The sequence below is a fragment of the Hoplias malabaricus genome, chromosome 12 (assembly GCF_029633855.1).
Source record: "Hoplias malabaricus isolate fHopMal1 chromosome 12, fHopMal1.hap1, whole genome shotgun sequence".
NCBI classification, from domain to species: Eukaryota; Metazoa; Chordata; class Actinopteri; order Characiformes; family Erythrinidae; genus Hoplias; species Hoplias malabaricus.
Window position 1 is genome coordinate 26,386,854 of NC_089811.1, and position 18,926 is coordinate 26,405,779.

At 38.2% G+C, this 18,926-nt stretch overlaps 2 protein-coding genes across 2 annotated transcripts in view; one reads left to right on the plus strand and one right to left on the minus strand.

Annotated features, from left to right (window-relative positions):
- The window catches only part of slc49a4 (solute carrier family 49 member 4), a 38,687-nt gene extending 35,813 nt beyond the window's left edge, over positions 1 to 2,874 (minus strand). The window contains exon 1 of the mRNA XM_066686855.1: positions 1,942 to 2,874. Coding sequence (XP_066542952.1) covers positions 1,942 to 2,242 — 301 coding nt within the window. The 5' untranslated portion in view covers positions 2,243 to 2,874. The remainder of the gene's footprint in view (positions 1 to 1,941) is intronic.
- hspbap1 (hspb associated protein 1) lies at positions 2,484 to 18,747 on the plus strand. Its single transcript, XM_066686854.1, has 8 exons — positions 2,484 to 2,646; positions 3,783 to 3,980; positions 6,567 to 6,751; positions 9,393 to 9,529; positions 12,755 to 12,926; positions 16,043 to 16,126; positions 16,864 to 16,974; positions 17,780 to 18,747. Exons 1-8 carry the CDS (start codon positions 2,490 to 2,492, stop codon positions 18,269 to 18,271), a joined length of 1,536 nt encoding a protein of 511 aa, XP_066542951.1. The 5' UTR covers positions 2,484 to 2,489; the 3' UTR covers positions 18,272 to 18,747.
- Positions 18,748 to 18,926: the final 179 nt, after the last annotated feature.

Sequence of the window (18,926 nt, forward strand, 5' to 3'; positions counted from 1 at the left end):
TTGTAAGGCCCCTGACATGTCTCAATGCATGTGTTCCAAACATCCAACTTGCCAATATCTTACTGTGGTCAGCTTAAGTAACTGGAATTGTGCGTTTATGTAACCGTTTAACTACTACATTAATGAACCACAACATGTCTCTGTAGCCTTCTGGCTATAAAACAAGATTCACCAGCATTTTCAAATCTCAAAAAGCCTGTATGTTTCCCTTCTGCAGAGCTGAGTAAGCTGTATGCATATATTACCCTGTTAGTCAAAGGCTCGAAAAGGTTTCAGACTTTGTTTAGGTAAAATGCAATGTTGAGTAAAAGAAAAAAGAAAAAAAAATTAGGTGGACCAGTGAGACACGACCTGTTCATAAGTATTTGTCTGAAAGGTATAATAAACTGAAAATAAATAGTTCAGACAGTCAAACTGAAGCTGACAAAATGTTTGCCTCTTGGCCTCTCCCTCCAATAAATATATGAGACTGCGTTTTACACATATATTTTCAAACTGAAAAATCCCAAATGCAAGAGCTACATTATTCTATTCTGTCTCATATATGATGCAGTCATATGCAAACTAAAGAAAACTTTCTTTACAAACTTTTCTTTCACTTTATGAAAGATATTAGCGTTTTTTGTAAAGTAGGGATTTATTGGCAGTATAGCAATCATTATTTTACACATGGTAAAATAGCATTTAAAACAGTGATTGTAATTTAGACCTGGGTTCTAAATCCATTGAGTGGGCCTGATAAGAACTCTAACGGGGTCAAGGGTGTGTGATATGCCTGCTCTAAAGAGACCTGTAATTTCGGTGGGGAACGGAGGTCCTAGGACATTTTAAATTTCAGGTTGTACCTTGGTAGGTGGGGGAAAAACTTCACACATTTAATGCCACTATTTAAACCATGTACATCTATAATTGAAAAGCACAAAAAGAAATCATTCACATTTGACTATGTACCTGGTGACACCCTGGATTCTCAAAATGAGATTACTCAACCTTCAAGGCCACTTTATTATTCATAAAACAGATGCTCATTAAAAGGATTTACACTAGAGATGAAGTGCCTGTCATTTTAAAAATATCACCTGATGATTTGCTGACGGGATTGTGCCTGGCATGTGATGTGGAACTGGTTTCGTGACAACCAAATGTCAGAAGGACAAACTCCAACCATCTGAACATTTTTAGAGTTTACCCTACACTCTCTACTGACAGATTCCAATATGTCCAAGACAGACTGTTATAGACAGATGAAAAAAACATCATGTATACCTAAATAATCTAGTCAAACAGTGAAGTAAGAAATGACTATTAAGTCTATTACAAGGCTACTTCAATGTGGCTGCTCTACATTTATGTTTATCTTTTCTGAAGACTACCACCAAAAAGCAGCAGTGTAACATATCCCGAGGCCACCAAAACAGTCTTTGTCTTGTTATATATGTCTTATTTCAGTTGTCAGGTTGCTTTTAGACTGATCAATTCTTTGAACTGATTTGAATATAGGATGAAATGCTGCCATATTTACAAAGTAGTTTCTGAATTACACTTGAAAACCATGAAGTCAAGCAAACAATGAATCTGAAGGAGAGTGACTGAAGATTTTCTGTTCATGATTTTTTCTAGTCTAAAGCACAGGACTGTAACATACATTTTGTCTTCTTAGAGATGTGGCTAATTTAATCTTAACAAAAGCTTTGACCACCATATCTGCACACTATAATTTATTAAGTGGCTCAACATAAACAGGCCCTTATTAACCACTTACACAGTTTTGGAAAAATAACAGTGTTTACGTCGTGTACACAAACACTTAAGACGCTTACGTTGCTGGATTTGAAAACTCGGTATTGAGTTGTTTGTTTCCACTTGGCCATTGAGAAACAGGCTACTCCGAGATAGTAACAATGGCACGTGGCTGTAGTTGAAACAACAACCCTTCCTCACCTTTTTTATCCATGAGCCACACGAACAAGAGCCATGGGATGTATCCCACCGGCCCCCAGAGCACCAGGACCGCGATGTCCGTGGAGGTGAATTCGAATGCTTGTCTGGCCGAGTTCTGTATCGGACCCCAAGTGTTCCATACCATCCCCTGAAGAAAGCTCAGCACTGAGAACAGGGTGAGGACCACCCATCTTCTCGCGTACACCCTACTGATGGTGGGAGCCTGAGAGCTGTGGTCCTGGGGCTGTGAGGGGGCGAGAAGTGGCTCCCTTTCCCCTTCGGTGCTCTCCGCTGCGCCCATAAACACGACCCGCGAATTACCCGGAGTTTTTTTTTTTTTTTGTGCGCTGCGATTCAGTGTCTTATATGTAACCGACCACAATCATACAGCGGGCCGGCAATAATCACACACACAGAGCCGTAACAACCACACAAAACGGCTACAACCTTCAGAGCCGCCGCTTTCACCGGCCGACCGAAACAAAAACAACCGCTGTCAACACGGACACAATTTAAACTTTACCACGCATGCGTGACTTCAAGCGGATATGACGCAGATGTTTGGAAACTGCGGCTGTCGGTTCTCCATGGCGGATCTGAAGAGGAGCCTGAAGAGAACCGAGCCTCTGACCACAGATAGAGCCGAAATGGCTGCAGTTTCACTTCCCAAGCGTCTCCTGAAAAAAAGGCAGCCCAGGCTCTCACGTGAGTTTGTTTACAACGTCTTGTACATTTTCTTGGAATATAATCGAAAACTTGTTTAGAAAACGTGAGGCTTAGAATATTATTTTATGTGTGTTTGGTCTTTGAACCGCATTCCGCGGCACTTCTGTAAACCTGTATAATTGAAAACACTAGGTTAGTGACTGCATTTAAAAAAGTACAAAGGCACGTTGGGGCGGCCCAATGACCCAGCCACCTCAGGGTGTATTCCACAAAGATGAGCCCGTTAAATAAAGCCCAGGATGAGGATGGAATCCTCCCTCCGCTCTGTTCCAATTGGACAGTCTTGATTCTGGGCTTAAGTCATCTGGGTAAACCGAGAAATCCAGCTTTGTGTTACCCTTCGTGATACCCTTTAGGCGGCATTTACAAAGTCCAAGCTCAAACGACTCCCCACTTCCTTCACGGACTGCTGTGAACGTTTAGATTTTTTTGGGCTAATCCCCGTTACTGCACACTCTTTCTAATAAATGTACATAGATAATTCCCACGTGGCTGAAGACTAGGGAGCCCTGCTGGGGACACCCCTTCAAAATAGGGAAATCTGAATAAGAGATTGGAAATGAAATGTTGTAATTTGTTTTACCACACATTAAATATCTCATTCCCATATATTAAGTCGTTCCTAAGCATTGTTAATATTTTACACACGTTAAGACATTTGCGCCCCTTCATTTTGAGGGATGTCACAAGACGGAGCAAAACTAAAATTTTGACTTTGCTTGTCACCTTTGGTGAGTGGCACACAAATCTGTGTGTGTCCAGAAGAAAAGGGAGGGCAGACGTGACGTGAATTACCACTGTCTCCAAAAAATTAATAAATATATATTTAAAAAATAAACAAATAAAAAATAAATCATAATTCTATATTTACAACAATTTGTTCCGCCCTTGTATCAGGGATGCACAGTGATGTCAGAATCCCCAGCTCCAACAATCATTTGCTTTAAAACATTTTAGGGATCAGACAGTAGCTTGGATTTGAATAATTTTTCAAACAGGTTTTTGAAGACATGTATGTTTTACACTCCACTCCAAATTTCTAGATTAGATTAGCTCTGTTATAAAAGACCCTGCTGCCTGCTTAATGACATCCTGAATAAAACTACTGTTTGCAGTGATTTCTACAGATATGGCCTCTAAACCATTCAGCCCAAAGGAAATACAGAGGATAATCCAGTGTCTGAGTAGACCAGCCGTGTTCCTGAACATGACAGATGACTGGCCTGGGAAGAACTGGTCTGTAAATCATTTGGCACATTGTCTAGAAGAGAAGCCAATATGTTTCCGTATTGGGAAAAAAGTAGAAGAGAAGGGTAAGTACTACAACTTTCAATGTATTAATTAAAACTAAGAAGATAATGTAGCATTCATTCTTAAAGGTTTGATTGTGGCTGGTCTGAAGTTAAAATGTCTGCAAGATTTATGTTTGAAATATCTGGGATACATTTGAATTTATCCCAAAAATAATACATATTCCACATACCCGCAGTCATGTGCCATGGTCTACCGATTGGTAGGTTTTATATATATATATATATATATATATATACAAATGACTTTACCCAGTCTTTTTGGATTTTTTTTTCTTATTTTTAAATGCAATAAAAACAAGAGTCTATGATTTGTCAGATCTCTGGAACCTTTATTTAAATGACAAATGTATAAATAAATATTTCAGTGGTTTTCACTAATCAACTTAATATTATTTTGTAGTTACAAAGGAATTTTGAATTGGGTGCCTGTAAATCACCATACATGTTGGAATGAAAGCAAAAGAAGAGTGAAAATTTAACAGAATATTGAAGACAATTTTAAAACATTGCACAGTTAGGAGATGAATACAAAAGTTATGAAAGGTAGGTCATGTCTCACTGATTTGATCTTCAAGAGTGAATTGTAATAAAGAACAGTTCAAAAATCTATTTTTCTTTTTAGCATTTAATGGACATAATGGAAAAGATTAAGGAAATCCAGAGAAGCCTCTATTAGGGATAGGTGAAAAATCTACTGTCATGGCATTGGTGGCTTGTGTGGATATATAATTGATGTGGAGGTTTATATTGGAATTTTAAAGAGACGTAAGCTGTCATCAGTGTGACGTGTGTATGCTTGACTGGCCTGCCTACAGTCTAGATCTGTCTGCTAATGTGTGTCATTTAAAAGGAGATTCAGACAGCGGAGACCATTTACGGTTAAGAAGTCCTGTAACAAGCAATTTACTTTCAAATATGCAACAGTTAAAATCCTCAGTTTCCAAATGTCTAATAAGTGTAATTAAAAAAGAGGTGGTGTAACACCAGCGGTAAACATGCATTTGCATCAACTTTTCACAATTTTAGTCTGAAAAATAAGAGGTATCAAGTTTAAAACAAGATAATTAACATATCACAGATTCTTGTTTTTACTGCATTTTACAAAAATAAATAAATAAATTTTGAAATGTCTTTGAACATTGGAAGTCCACAAAGAACATGAAGTAACAGGGAAATGTCCAGGAGTCTTTAAGGGTTATTTATAACCCTTAAAACAAATAAAGCAAGGAATCACTTACTGCACGTTACCCGGCAATGACAGACAATGAATGAATGAATTCATTAACTAATATGAATATACATTGAACAATCACTGGATTAGGAACACATACCTTGTATCTATACTCATTGTTCATTTTATCAGCTCCACTGACCATACATTCTTCATTGATCAGGGCCAACAGGTATGATTTTGTTGGTGGATCATTCTCAGTGCTGCAGTGACACTGACATGGTGGATGGTGGTGGTGTTTAAGTGTGTGTTGTGCTGGTATGAGTAGGTCTGACACAACAGTGTTGCTTGAGTTTTTAAATACACTCACTGTCCACTCTGTTAAACTCATCTAACTTGTTGGTCCACCTTGTAGATGTAAAGTCAGAGACAGTAGCTCATCTGTTGCTGAAGTTTGTGTTTTTTGTCCTCTAGTTCTTAATCAGTGGATGCTGTTGACATGATTATTTATTTCATTAATTTTTTTGGCTGGTGGACTATCCATCAATGACACTGGGGTGTTTAAAAACTCTAGCACTGTGCAGTGTCTGATCCACTTGTACCAGCATCTCACACACTGACATGTCAGTTATATTGTAGCGCTGAGATTGATCCACCACCCAAATCATACCTGCTCTGTGGTGATCCTGACCATTGAAGAACAGGAAATGGGGATAAGAAACTATGTAGAGAAACAGGTGGACTACATGTGTGCACTTTGTTGTTCTACCTGTCAGTGGAGCTTATAAAATGGACATTGAGTGTAGATACAAGGCAGGTGTTGCTAATCCAATGATCTTGCACTGTAGTTCAGAATGTCAATAAGCTATTTGATTATTTAAGCTTAAGAATGGCAACTTATTTTGGTGCTCACTTGGTGTGCGTCAGTGGCAGGAACAGATAATTTACTCTCACAGCATGACCAAGGTAGACATTTTTTTCAGTATATTGTTGGTTAATTTGATTTCTGAATAATTTTTTTTTTCAAAAACAATGTCGGACAGAAGACACACACTGTCAGAAGGGGTCATTTTATTACACTTAATAATCATTACTGCTCTCATACAGTTCAAACAAGTAGGTAACTGGATCAAAACATTCTCTTGGTTTAATTGAAAAATACACTTTCAAAAGACACAAGACTGTAGATAGATAAAATCCCACATGTCATATAAAAAGCTTTTGATATCCAGGTTGCAGAGATTTGGCATTTCATCCTAATTTGATTCTTGAATCAATAAGCATTTCATTTAGAATGAACAGTGGCTGGCTTGAAATTGTCTTTGAGGTCTTATTGATGACAGTTGTCCTAACAATCCCTACCTCTCTGTGTCTAGTTTTAGATTCCAATTCTGTCTTTCTTCTTTCTTTGCCAGGTCCACTTTTTGAAACAGAGTGTTCATATGTCAAAGCAACCCTTGCAGAGTTTTTGTGCTGGACCAGGGGAAATAATGACTCATCTGTTGGCCCATTCACTGCCTACCCTCTTTCAGAATTCTGGGCTTATGCTGACTATAAGTATCTTGCCCTGCTTTTACAAGACAAGTCTTCCATGTTTAAGGTAACACAACATCCCTGCCTTATTCTGTTATTATTCTTTGTTTTTAGTCATATACATTTTATGTCCTAAATTTGTAAATAACCTTTAATATAATATTTTAGTTTACTTAAATGTCTACCCGATTGTGGACACATTTAGTGGTGTGCACAGCTTTTATAAACAAGAAAAGCAAATGGAATGCTCTGGAGAAGCTGCACTTGAGCCTAAGGTAACAATGTGCTATGTCAGGCATTGACCAGAGGTGCATAAAGTCCCCAGACCAGTGGGAGGGCATTCCCTTGAGTGATGTATATCCCCCATGTACTATCCGATCCTCACAGAAATATTTTAACGTGTAAGTCTAAATTTGTCCCCAAAAAAGGTAGATTTTACTACATTTAAAGGCAAAAAAGAACCTCTCTTAAAAATAAAAGAAATGGTGGATAAACATGTTTCCATGAACTGTTGGGCATATGATTTCTTATACAATACCAAGTTATTTGTTTCACTTGACGTGTGTATTTTGCATTGTTTAGCTCAATCACAGGAATACATAACTGAAAAACAATAATTCAGAATGCACTTAATCATTTTAGACTGAGCCGTTACATTTGCAACTTAGCAAAGTGAGAAACTGTGAACTTTCAGAGATCAATAGCAACTGAGTTAACATAGTTGTCTCTAACATCAATTCATTTTTGCCGGATCATCTAACGGGCTGGCCTAGAAAAGGCATTTTCACAGACTGACTGACTGGCTGACTCCTAATGTTGAAACGTGCATGTGTGAGTCAGAATGTTATTTAACTTTCTGCTGTTAGTTCAGTCATATTTCACAAAGTGATGCTACTATACCACCTGTTTTTAGTTCAGCCATATTTCACATAGCACTTTTCCACCAACAAGAGAACAGTTCCAGTTCATGAAATAAATGTGGAATCATTTGGCACGTGTCCACCAACATAAACTGGTTCACGAACCAGAAACATTAGTTCCCAGCTGTAACCAAAATGGAGTACGTTCTTCAGCACGAACCATGGCTTTATCTGTGGGCGTGTCGACGTTCAGTAACTCAAGAAAGAGCTGAGTGTCTCAAATACAATGTTATCGCCCAGTGGCACTGGACGGGGTCATTTACAAAGTTTCATACTAATAAGTAATAGGAAATAAAACAGGAACACGCTCCGTTTTTGTGTTTCTGGAGCTATGTTTGGCTCTGCATTAGTTACATTACTCCGCTGTTCATATGCTCATCAAGACGGCTAGGAACTTGGCAAATTTTACACACCAATTACATCTCACAGACAGAGGAGGACTGCTGAATTTGTCTTATTTCACATGAGTGTGTATCGTTGCCTGAAATTTTGTAAAGGAAAGTGGGTGGGAAACTTTTGGCAATAGTGTGTTTAAATATATATCAATAAATATATAAATATATCAATAAAAAATAAACAAATATATATATATATATATATATATATATATATATATATATATATATATATATATATATATATATATATATATATATATATATTCTGTACAACACAATCACAATTAAAAACCACATGTAAACAAAGACATTGATATGAAGCAACAAAGCTGTCCAATGACGAATTTGTGTTTAGGGCAAAATGCAACAAGTTCTCTGATCATATGCAGACATCTGGATTCTGACACCTGAAAATTGTAAATCCCAGTTAGAAAGCTCATCCGCATGTTTCTTTACAGATGTATCAGAGCCAACGTTTAATTCTATGTGAAAACTTTTGTCATTATTGTAGCATCACCAGTTTGCCTCATGCCCACTGAAATCTATGAGGAATTTCTGTCATGATAAATAATCTTATAATATTCCTCAGCCCTCCCTTCCTTGAAATTTCAGTCTATGTTACACACATTTAAAGCATCCCCTAAATTAATCTCCTGAACATGCACAGATTTGCTCACAAAAATGAAGCAATAAATCACTCTGTATGTATTTCCAGCTCTTGTCCTCAAACCTCATGATGCCTTATGTTGTGGCGTGTTCAGTCGGGGGACAGTGGTGGTGAGGAACTTGCATTAGTTTACTCCAAGGTTGTTTTGACCTGAATGTGTGACTCTGGCATACACTCTCTTCCTTTGTAAATGATAATAAATGCTCATGAGCTGCCAGTGTTCTCTTTTGACAACAGTCCTGCCAAAGCCAAGCCCTGTGAGACTGGCAGACATGAGCTTTTCTTAAATGATGAATAGTGCCATTTAAAAGTTGCTGAAAGCCTAGATTGCACAGTCTGTCATTTACAGTCTCCTGGATATGGTAATGGTTTCATTATCTAGGTTGCTGGGCAGCATCCCTGAGCACTTTCTCAGTTTCCTTTTTGAAAGTTTGAAAGAAAATGATTGACAGGTAGTTAGAATATGCAGTGTGTAAAGAGTAAATATGCTCATTTTTCGTTTTTGCATCACAACCATTCCATTATGATTATTCTAAAAGATGAAATAATGAATGCATTGATAATGAGCTTGTTATGTGGGGTGGCCTTTTTCTTTTTTTCCCTTTTCTCCTCTGTTTGGCCATTCTACTGAGCTAATTTTCCACATGGTGACCATTACAGTAAATGCTCCTGTTAATGATGAATCTTTACTCAAAGAGACAAATGAACCTTGATGTGTTGCAGGATTTGAAGTGGTCAGACTTCGGCTACCCTGGCCGTGATGGGCGAGAGAGCACTCTCTGGATCGGTACTAATGGCGCTAATACTCTGTGTCACCTTGACACCTACGGCTGTAATCTTGTCTTTCAAATTCAAGGCAGGTAATGGTGCATTGATGTGCCTGTATAAAACCCACTGAAAAAGCTTTAGGATACCATAAATGTCCTTATGACACATGTCAAACCAATATTCTAATGTATTTCCTATCTGGAAAAACATTTTATCAGTGTTTTTACAAAAGTTTATTATGGTTTTGTACATGTCCAAGCACACACACAGTTCTGTGACCTGGTGTCCATGGATAACTGTGGAATTTGGAAAAGACTGCAGTGTGTTCAGCAAAGATCTTGAGAATGGCATTATTTGGTTAGTGGTGTATTTATGTATAAGAGAGCGCTAGAGAACAGGTTTAAAGCTTAACTTCAGTGGAAAGCCAAATAATTACTTCCCACAGCATTCGGATTTTCTGAGAAATAACTAGTTGCAGGCCAGTTATATAATTTCATTCACTTGTTTCTTTATCATAAAAAGTGCATAATTGCACAGACATTTTGTGAGGAAATATTGTATTGTTATATTTGTTGGATAATAGAACCTCGAAAAGCTTTGTGGTCTCTTGGGAGGTCATCTCATTTTAAAAGACCCGCAGCACGCTTTTCTAATGAGTAAATAAGCAATGTCTTTGTTTGTTGACAGTTTATTCTGAAATCAATTTATTTAGTTTTAGATTTTTTTAAATTAATTTTATCTAGGCCTTTGGTTCTCCTAGATGTTAGAACATTGATGTGAGAACTAATTAAGTTTTATTAAAATCAGGCACTGATTATTAGTAGATCTAGATCAAACTCCAGTCCATCCCCAATTATTGGAATGTGCACCTACACTCCAAAGAATGCCGGTCCATTCCATCATAGCTTAGTGCTGATGGTATTTACCCCTGTAGCTAATACTTGGCATTGGTCTTGGTGGCCTTAGGCATTTACACTTTATACTTAATTAAAATTATACTTAATTGCCAATGCTTTGCTGTTGTAAATTCTTAATTAATCAGTGGAATTTATACATATTGATAGTAACACAAATTTTAATAAGAAATCCATTTCAGCTTTAAAGTTTCTAGATGTGGAGAAATTGAATCTTGGAAAAAGAAAGTAACACTCTTTCATCAAAGAGAAAATGTTGAGATGTGCAGAAACAAGAGTCGTGTTCTTTTTGTATCATGTAGCAGAGTCAGTGATAATAAATTATTATTTAATTAATAATTCATTATTTAATTCATTTTGTTAAGCTCCATGTTTGGGAGCTATTAAGTAATATGTAGTGTCTTTACCTGTCCAATTTTAGCTTGGACAAGTAGGTTATCATGTTGAATGACTTTACATATAATATAGCAGAATTAGCTAGAATTAATGATTATTCATAAATTATTATTGACCCGCTGTAGGTTCTTGGCTCCGAAATTGAATCTGGCCTAAAAGTAATAATTTCATACAAGACAGGTGCACACACAAACAAATAACCAAGAACTGGTTTTATCACACAACTGGTTTATTAAATGTAATATTGAATATTGATTATACATTCAAATAATGAAATGGATTACAGCGATACATGAGGGAGCAGGGAGATTAATGTATGAGGGAATTTCTCTATGATAATTACCCTAAATCCTAAAACGGCTATAGCAAAGCATTCAGCAAAAATCTCCTGAGCTATGAAAGAAATGAAATCATGTGACCTTACGTATCCCTGGAGAGGAGTGGAGATGGCTTGCAGGACATCACAGAAGTGCTGAGCTTTCTTCTTGCAAACACTTGCTTGTAGCTTTGCACCTCTTCTTCCATTTGGCTTTTAGTCAAAGACATAGCCTTGGACACGGCAACCACTCTGTCTGAGCTGGTGGCATTCTGAGGGGCATGTGGGATTCTCCTTCCTTGCTGATCTTCCTCCTTGTGAGAGCCACCTCCCTGCATGTCTCTCCTGGGCCTTTGCTCAGAGACACCACCTCAGAAGGTGATCATTCTGAGGTATCATTTGGCCTTCTTTGTCCCTGATCCTGAAGCTCTTGTCTCCACTTTATAGGTCAGAGGTCTGAGGTCTCTCTTTCATGCTCTGGGGCTGGATTTATAGTTTTTCTACTAGAAATTAAAATAAAATTCTGGTTGGAATTTCTGGGCTCTTTTAGCTGAGCTTTGGGTGAACCCAAATTTCTCATTTATTCCACCCGTCCTCTTTTCTTATCTCTCTACATTTTCTTTCTCTATTCTGGCCTGGACCCTTCTTGAAGAGCCTAAGCCTGTTTTAGGAGAGAGCCATAAGAGAGTTCTGAGCTGAAGAGAAGAGCTAAGCTGAAACTCTAAAAACCTGAGCATTCGAATTCTGCACCACTGGTTTTGCCTGGGACAAACAGCACCTACACAACAGCCTGATTGGTTCTCAGGGATTGAGAATTGGAGCATCTCTTGCTCCAATCACATTGTGACACTTGACAGGACAAGGTCTTAAAGAAGATTGCTGTTGAATGAATATCCAAGAATTATGAATCATGCTTTTGCGATATAAAAGATTATATGTTAACAGAAAGTAACAAAACCATGTTTTACATAATTCTTAACCAAATAACACACAGTGTATGTAGCTACCTTGGTTCCTACATAAGTTCATATAAAAAGGTGATTTTAAACACATGTAAATTTATTCCACTTGTTTTTATTGTCTAAATGGAATTCATTTCACACAGTTGTACCCATATGCAACTTGTTTACCATGTAAGAATTTAGGAATTAAGGAATGTTTGATTCTTTTAGTTTTAACAGTCTTTTAAGATGTGTGAGAGGACATTGAATCAAAGTTGAACATTATGTGGGTCTGTGTCTCTCTGCATTCCATTGAGGAGAACTGCTTGAGCCTTTAAGAGCTTGTGTCATAAAAGGTCCCTGGAGTGTGGTTTACGATACTCTCTGGGTGTTATCTCAGATTCCCATCTGGGCTTGTGTGATGAGAAGAGTGACTGAAAGTGAAGAGAGGTCCCAAGAAGTCAGATTTCTTATTAATGCACATTGATCATACTGCACTACAATCATGTAAATCTGAATCTAATAAATGATAGATGGCTGGTATATCAGACATGGCATGCTACTTATTATGTTTCTGACAGTTTTGGTGAATGAAGAAATATTTATTAGTGTAAATTCAATTCATTGTCTGTTAGTCATGTACGGCATAGTGGCCAAATAAAATCTAATGCTGCTATTAATAATTTCACTAAATGATGATAATCTCTATTCATAATAATAATAATAATAATAATAATAATCTCTTTTCAGAAAAAGATGGCATCTCTTCCCCCCTGAAGATGCTGAATGTCTGTATCCAACACGTATACCATATGAAGAGTCCAGTGTTTTCAGCCAGGTCAATGTGATTAGGCCTGACTTATACAGGTTTCCTGCTTTCCAAAGAGCCAGAGCCCATGTTGTGACTCTGCAGCCAGGGCAGGTAAGGAACAATCTGGTCCCGAATCATGTCCAATTACAGGGTTCTTGTCAATAACGAGTGGAGTCTCAGTTGCACTAGTAATTATTAAATATGATAGCACAGTTTTACACAAATCACATTCGTTCTAAGCAATCAGGATGATGTGAAACAGATGAATGTGTTGATTACTGGCAAAGCAGTGGTATTATAATCAAACAGTTTTTTTTTTTTTTTTGGGGGGGGGTTGTGCATCCATTTTAACTAAGGCACATAAACAGACTTGAAGTAATATGTTGTGATTTGTCTCATCATTATATTCCAGAAATGCTCCTACAAAGATGCAATAAAGTAAGGATAGATATTAGATGCCTTTTATGTGTAATTTGTCTCAAAAATAATCATAATCCACATGGAATATTAAATTCTTTCCACAGTCCTAAGAGACGCTGAAACCTTTAAAGATACATATATCTGACAGAATATTATTTGCCATCGGCTATGAGCACAAAACTGCCGTGGACTGTCAACATTTCACAAATATGTTCCTTCCTAATTTTGAGTGTTTAACCAAGTCAGACTTTGACAGGAGCGAGATGTTTTTATAAAGACCTGTTAAAAGCAGCAGGTGTTTGAATGCTCTGCATGGTGTAGGTGCTGAGACCTTTCTGTGGGGAGAAAAAAAAAAGAAATAAACATCTTACAAAAAATTTCTAGGCACGCATAAAATGCTATAACCAAACAGTCAGCTATCTTTATTCACAGTTTGAACAATGGATATGAAGCAGTCAGTAGGGTGCATAAGTGTGTGTGTGTGCGTGCGCACACATCCACCTCCTTCTGATTCTGCCAGCATCTGTGAAGCCTCTCTGCTCTCGCTCTTTGAGAGGCGAGACGGTGGCAAGGCAATTAGTGGCAGTCCAACACAGCTAGTGTGCTCTCAGGGAGTGCTTGCACTTTCCACAGCATACTAATGAAGACAGGAGACACACACACACACACTTCCATACTCGCAGAGAGATCTCAAAGCTGCTCCACTGCCCCAGACTGCAAATACACAGCCCACCCTTACAAACAAAGCATGGCCGAGTGTTTTTGTACTTTGTTCTTTCCTTGGTGCCTTAAACTTACGTTTTACAGTTTGACGTCCAGCATGGTCTCTATTATCCTGTGTTCCTTGCTGACAAATGTGTCTAATCACAGAAACTGAAGAAAAGAAACCACTCCTGCAGCTGACATTCTCTTTCTGCAGGCTCATTTTTTAACACTAATATGAAAACACCAGGCCATGTTGCAGGGACCCCTTCCTGCCAACAGTTTACTTAAGAATATTGAATCAAGACCAAAGATGGTGGAGATGAATTGTAATCATCGATGGGCGATTGATGTGTCATTTAAGAAAAAAAAAAAAAACAAAAAAACAGTGCCCTTTTATCTACATTACTGTTTTAAAAGCACAGCCAGACTCTAATTGGTGTCATTCATTTTTGTCATTCTTCCGCTAAACCTCTAAAGCCTGCCAGATCAAAATGATTAAAAATGAATGTCAAAATCTTCAGTAAACAAAATGGGGTATGAGTAGGCCTGTGACTGCAGTCTTCTTTTGTAATTATTTTTTTTTAAATGTTATTTTGATTGCACAATAGAGCTAAAGCTGTTGACATCTGCTTTCCCAATGCTTATTCACAGAACACATTTGAACTGACACAGTCAAATGCTGGTGTTTTTATTGTACTTTGGCCCACTTGCAGCACTTTCCTCCAGGTGCTCTTGTTTCCACCCCTGGCCCAAAAAACACACGTTGGTAGGTGGATTGGGGACTCAAAAAGTGTCCATAGGGGGTGTATGTGTGAGAGACATGCCCTGTGAAGGACTGGCGCCCCCTCCAGGGTGTGTTCCTGCCTTGCACCCATTGATTCTGGGTAGGCTCCAGGCCCACCACGATCCTCAACTAGAGCTGTTACAGACAAGGTATGGTTTTGTTTATGCTGTTTTTCTAGCAGCTACAGCTAGTGAGCCAATCATTCTAATTCACAGGGGCAATGCACATTTTGTATTATGTCTATTACAAACTTCAGATATATGCTTAAACTAGAGCTCTATGGCATTTAAAAACTCGAGCAGCACTGATGTCTGATCCACTCATTCCAGCACACAACACCACCACGTCAGTGTCACTGCAGCACTGGGAATGATCCAACACCCAAATCATACCTGTTCTGTGGTGGTCCTGATCATTTTTTTTAAAAAGAAGTATGCAGAGAAACAAATAGACTACAGCAGGGGTGGGCAGTCTTATCTGCAAAGGGCCGGTGTGGCTGCTGGATTTTAGTCCGTTCAGGCCAGAGCACACCTGATTTCACTCCTTTAATTAGTTGGTCTCAGTAAAACAACCGATCATGTGACTTCCTGGTGGGTTGGGAAAAAAAAACAGTAGCCACGCCGGCCCTTTGGAGATAAGATTGCTCACCCTTGCACTACAGTCTCTAATTGTAGACCTACAAAGTGCTGCTGTACGATCAATGGAGTTGATAAAATGGACACTGACTGTAGATACAAAATCGGTGTTCCTAATCCAATGGTCATTCAGTGTGTATATGAGCCCTGTTATGTTTTGGTGATACAGATATTCTCCCAACATTTGTACGCCTCACTTGTCAGATTTAAAAAAGATCAACAGAGGAAAATTCTGTAACAGTGTAGATTCTGCATAAATACATTTTACAATGCTATCCAATGAACTATCAGGCGCTGTTTATTGAAATGAACACAAGGGTTATTCAGCGAGTGGACTCGCTGTGTGACCACAATGTCATAGTATTACATAGAGTACAGCTGACCCCTAGTGGCGATCACAATATTGACACACATTTCAGTTGTTTTTGTCTCAAAGGCACTTGAGAAATCCAGAAAGCCTGAGTGCTGTAGTCTTTAATGTCAGATTACTGCACCTACTGCTTATTCTGTCCTAGTCAAGATGCTCATTTGCATTTATGGGTTTCCCAAAGCCTCATTTATACCATCTCCATTGCATCTGTTTTATCTACTCTGCAATACATATCGCTGAAATGATTTTACATTCAGTTTCAAAAATGAACTTTCGTTTTGTCCTGATGGTGTTCCATCTTGCTTCAAATTAGGTGCTGTTTGTCCCAAGACACTGGTGGCACTATGTGGAATCGGTAGACCCCATAACTGTCAGCGTGAACTCTTGGATGGAGATGGTAAGACGTGTTTATTTGCAGCTTTATAAAATGTATGGGTAATGCCTATCCGAAACAAATTTCATGTTTCAGGGTGAAGCACTTCTAATACATTCAGTGAGATCTGGTGGAACTCCAGGCAGAAAAGGCACATTCTGTTCTATTTGCACAGCTTTTATTGCCTCTAGTCAAATGACATGATTTGTCAATTTTCTAAGTTGTATCCTAAAATGTAAAATGTATCCTCTCCAGGGAATACAGAGGATTTAACACATGGGGGAAAATGACCCATTCAGGCTATAACACATGTGCCTGGTATAGCAAATTTTGTGGGTTTGTTTTCTTTTCTTTTTGCTAAAAAAGAGACTGCACTCTAATACTTGGAGAAAAAAGTCCTGCAGTGGATGAGCTACATTCACTTAGAAGATCAACATAATGAAACACATTTTATTTCAGTCGTATGCCTGTATTTGTAAATGTGTTTGTTTTGTGACATCACAAAATTGAATTGAGAAAGGATTTGTTTTTTCAGTATATTCAGAGGAGGATGTGCTCTACATGAATTCTTTGAAGCAGCAGACGAATAATGAATAGTACAAGGAGTATGTTGTGCATAATTCTATCTGCCACAGGCTTTTGCTGCAAGGTCAAGGGAACCGTCAGTTGTATCCTTGTCACTGACTTACAGAATGATAAATAATGACCAGGCCCCCCCCCTAAGATTCCTCTGGTAGTCATGCAATTGTGTTTCAATGCAGGAGGTGGATGATGAGGCCAGACTAGAGGAGGCTCTTACTAAGACCATCATCTGTGCCCTTAAGACCACTCCAAGCCTCAACAACAAGGACAACTGGCTCAATCCTACTGAGGTACACTTTCTGCTACATCAGCGTAACGCCTTACGCATTATGTTCCTTATCCTCACTGGAAAAATATGAGCAAGTAAAATGTTTTCAGCACTGTGGCTGATCAGATATGTTTACATAGCCTTAGATTCACGTAATAAAGGCTATTCCACATTCCTGATTTGAATTTTAATTTGAAAATCCTGACACCTGCTTATGAAAATGTACTTCTGAAAAGAAGGGTATTAATTGTGAGTTGGTCCCTACTTTAATGTAGAAACAGAATGCAGTATTATACTAGCGCTTACACTTAGAACTTTGTAATTGGGCATGGTGCCCTTAATGTGTGACTACTGTCAGTGAATTTACTACTTATTCACTTTTGGACAAAGTAATTACCACAGTTTTTTCATTTATTTATTTATATATTTTTTTTCTAATAAATGCCTACAGCATATGAAAAGAGAATTCTGAGCATAAAGCCCTTTGCCCTGCAGAGGGTGCTTCTGGATTGATTATCGTTTTTTGTTTTTTAGTTCTACTGGCCTTGTTCTCGACCTGTACACATGGTTGAAAATGAGGAATTTGCCTGTTGGCTCTGGTCCAGGTTTAGACAATAGCCTTGAAATTAGGAATGCAGTGCATGACAACATTGAGGAGACAGTGCCTCATGCTGCACCACAAGCTGTAGAGACCACAAATTTGTGCCCTGTTTTTGTAGAATAAAATTATCCCTTGGCTTTAGGTGAACTGAGGTCAAACTGTTGAATGTAGGTGACAATTAGCCAGACATTCTGTCCATGATGAATGCTTTTTCTTTGTTGTAAAGGAAGGGATCTCTTCACACGATGAAAACATAAGGTACTTGAATCTAGCAGTAAAGGCATGTTTGGATAAAAGGAGCACCCATGCTGAGAAGTGGTCCGAATCTGCAGGCCAGTCTAGTGCTGTTGCTTTGAAACGGGACTCCACAGGACGTTTGAAGACCACAGCCATCGATACTGCCCCTTCGTATTCAGTTCCCTTTGGACCTCACCTCATTCCAGTCACGTGTGATGCAGACGAGCGTCCGAAACAAACAGTCACGAACCTCAAAGGCACAAACCCCCACTTTTCCTCTCAAAACAGTGCAAAGCCTGAGGCTATAGAAACAGAAAAGCAAGAGGAGGTAGTCCAGATACCAGGATGGCCAAAAACAGATGGTGATACGTATGGACAAATATCTACCAATGATCTGCTGGACTGCCTGCTGCATCCTGATGTCATCACCCTGGTTTCACAGCTGATGTTACATAGGCAAAGAGAGCTTGACTCAAAATAAATGGTACACAACTCACGATGGCCATATTTTTGTTGTTGACATATTGTCCCTGAAATAATTTCTATAAAGGATATTGTAGTAATTTCAAGACCAATTTCTGCCACTGATGTAATGAAAATATACTAGCATAATGTAGTTACACCCCTTTAAACAGAAATGAATTTTCTGCAAAATCATAGTTATACAGATGTTGGAAATTTAATATAAAATGTTTAATTACCTAAAAAAAATAAAACAAATTGACAACAACCCCGGAATAGAGTCTAAACATATTGTAGGAACAGTGTCTAAAAATATTGGTAATTGGTTAATTCCTATGTAAATAAACACGACGGTAAACAATGGCCGATTTAAATGTCTGTATATTGTTTGAAAAGGCAATATTGTAATTATTGTGACAGGCCAATGCACAACTGTCAATTTAATTCTAAATTGCCTTTGTATCTATAAATGTTGAGTGATAAAGCACCCCAAGTTCTGTGAAAACAACTTCTTTCACATGTGGTTTATATTTTGCTGGCCCGACATGTCTCAGATCAAATTTAAATGTGTAGTTATACAAATTTATTACATCTGAGCAAGAGGAAGTGGATACATTACTCCTGGGACACATTGCATCTTTTTATTCTGGTTTGCACAGTGTTAGACAAAAGTG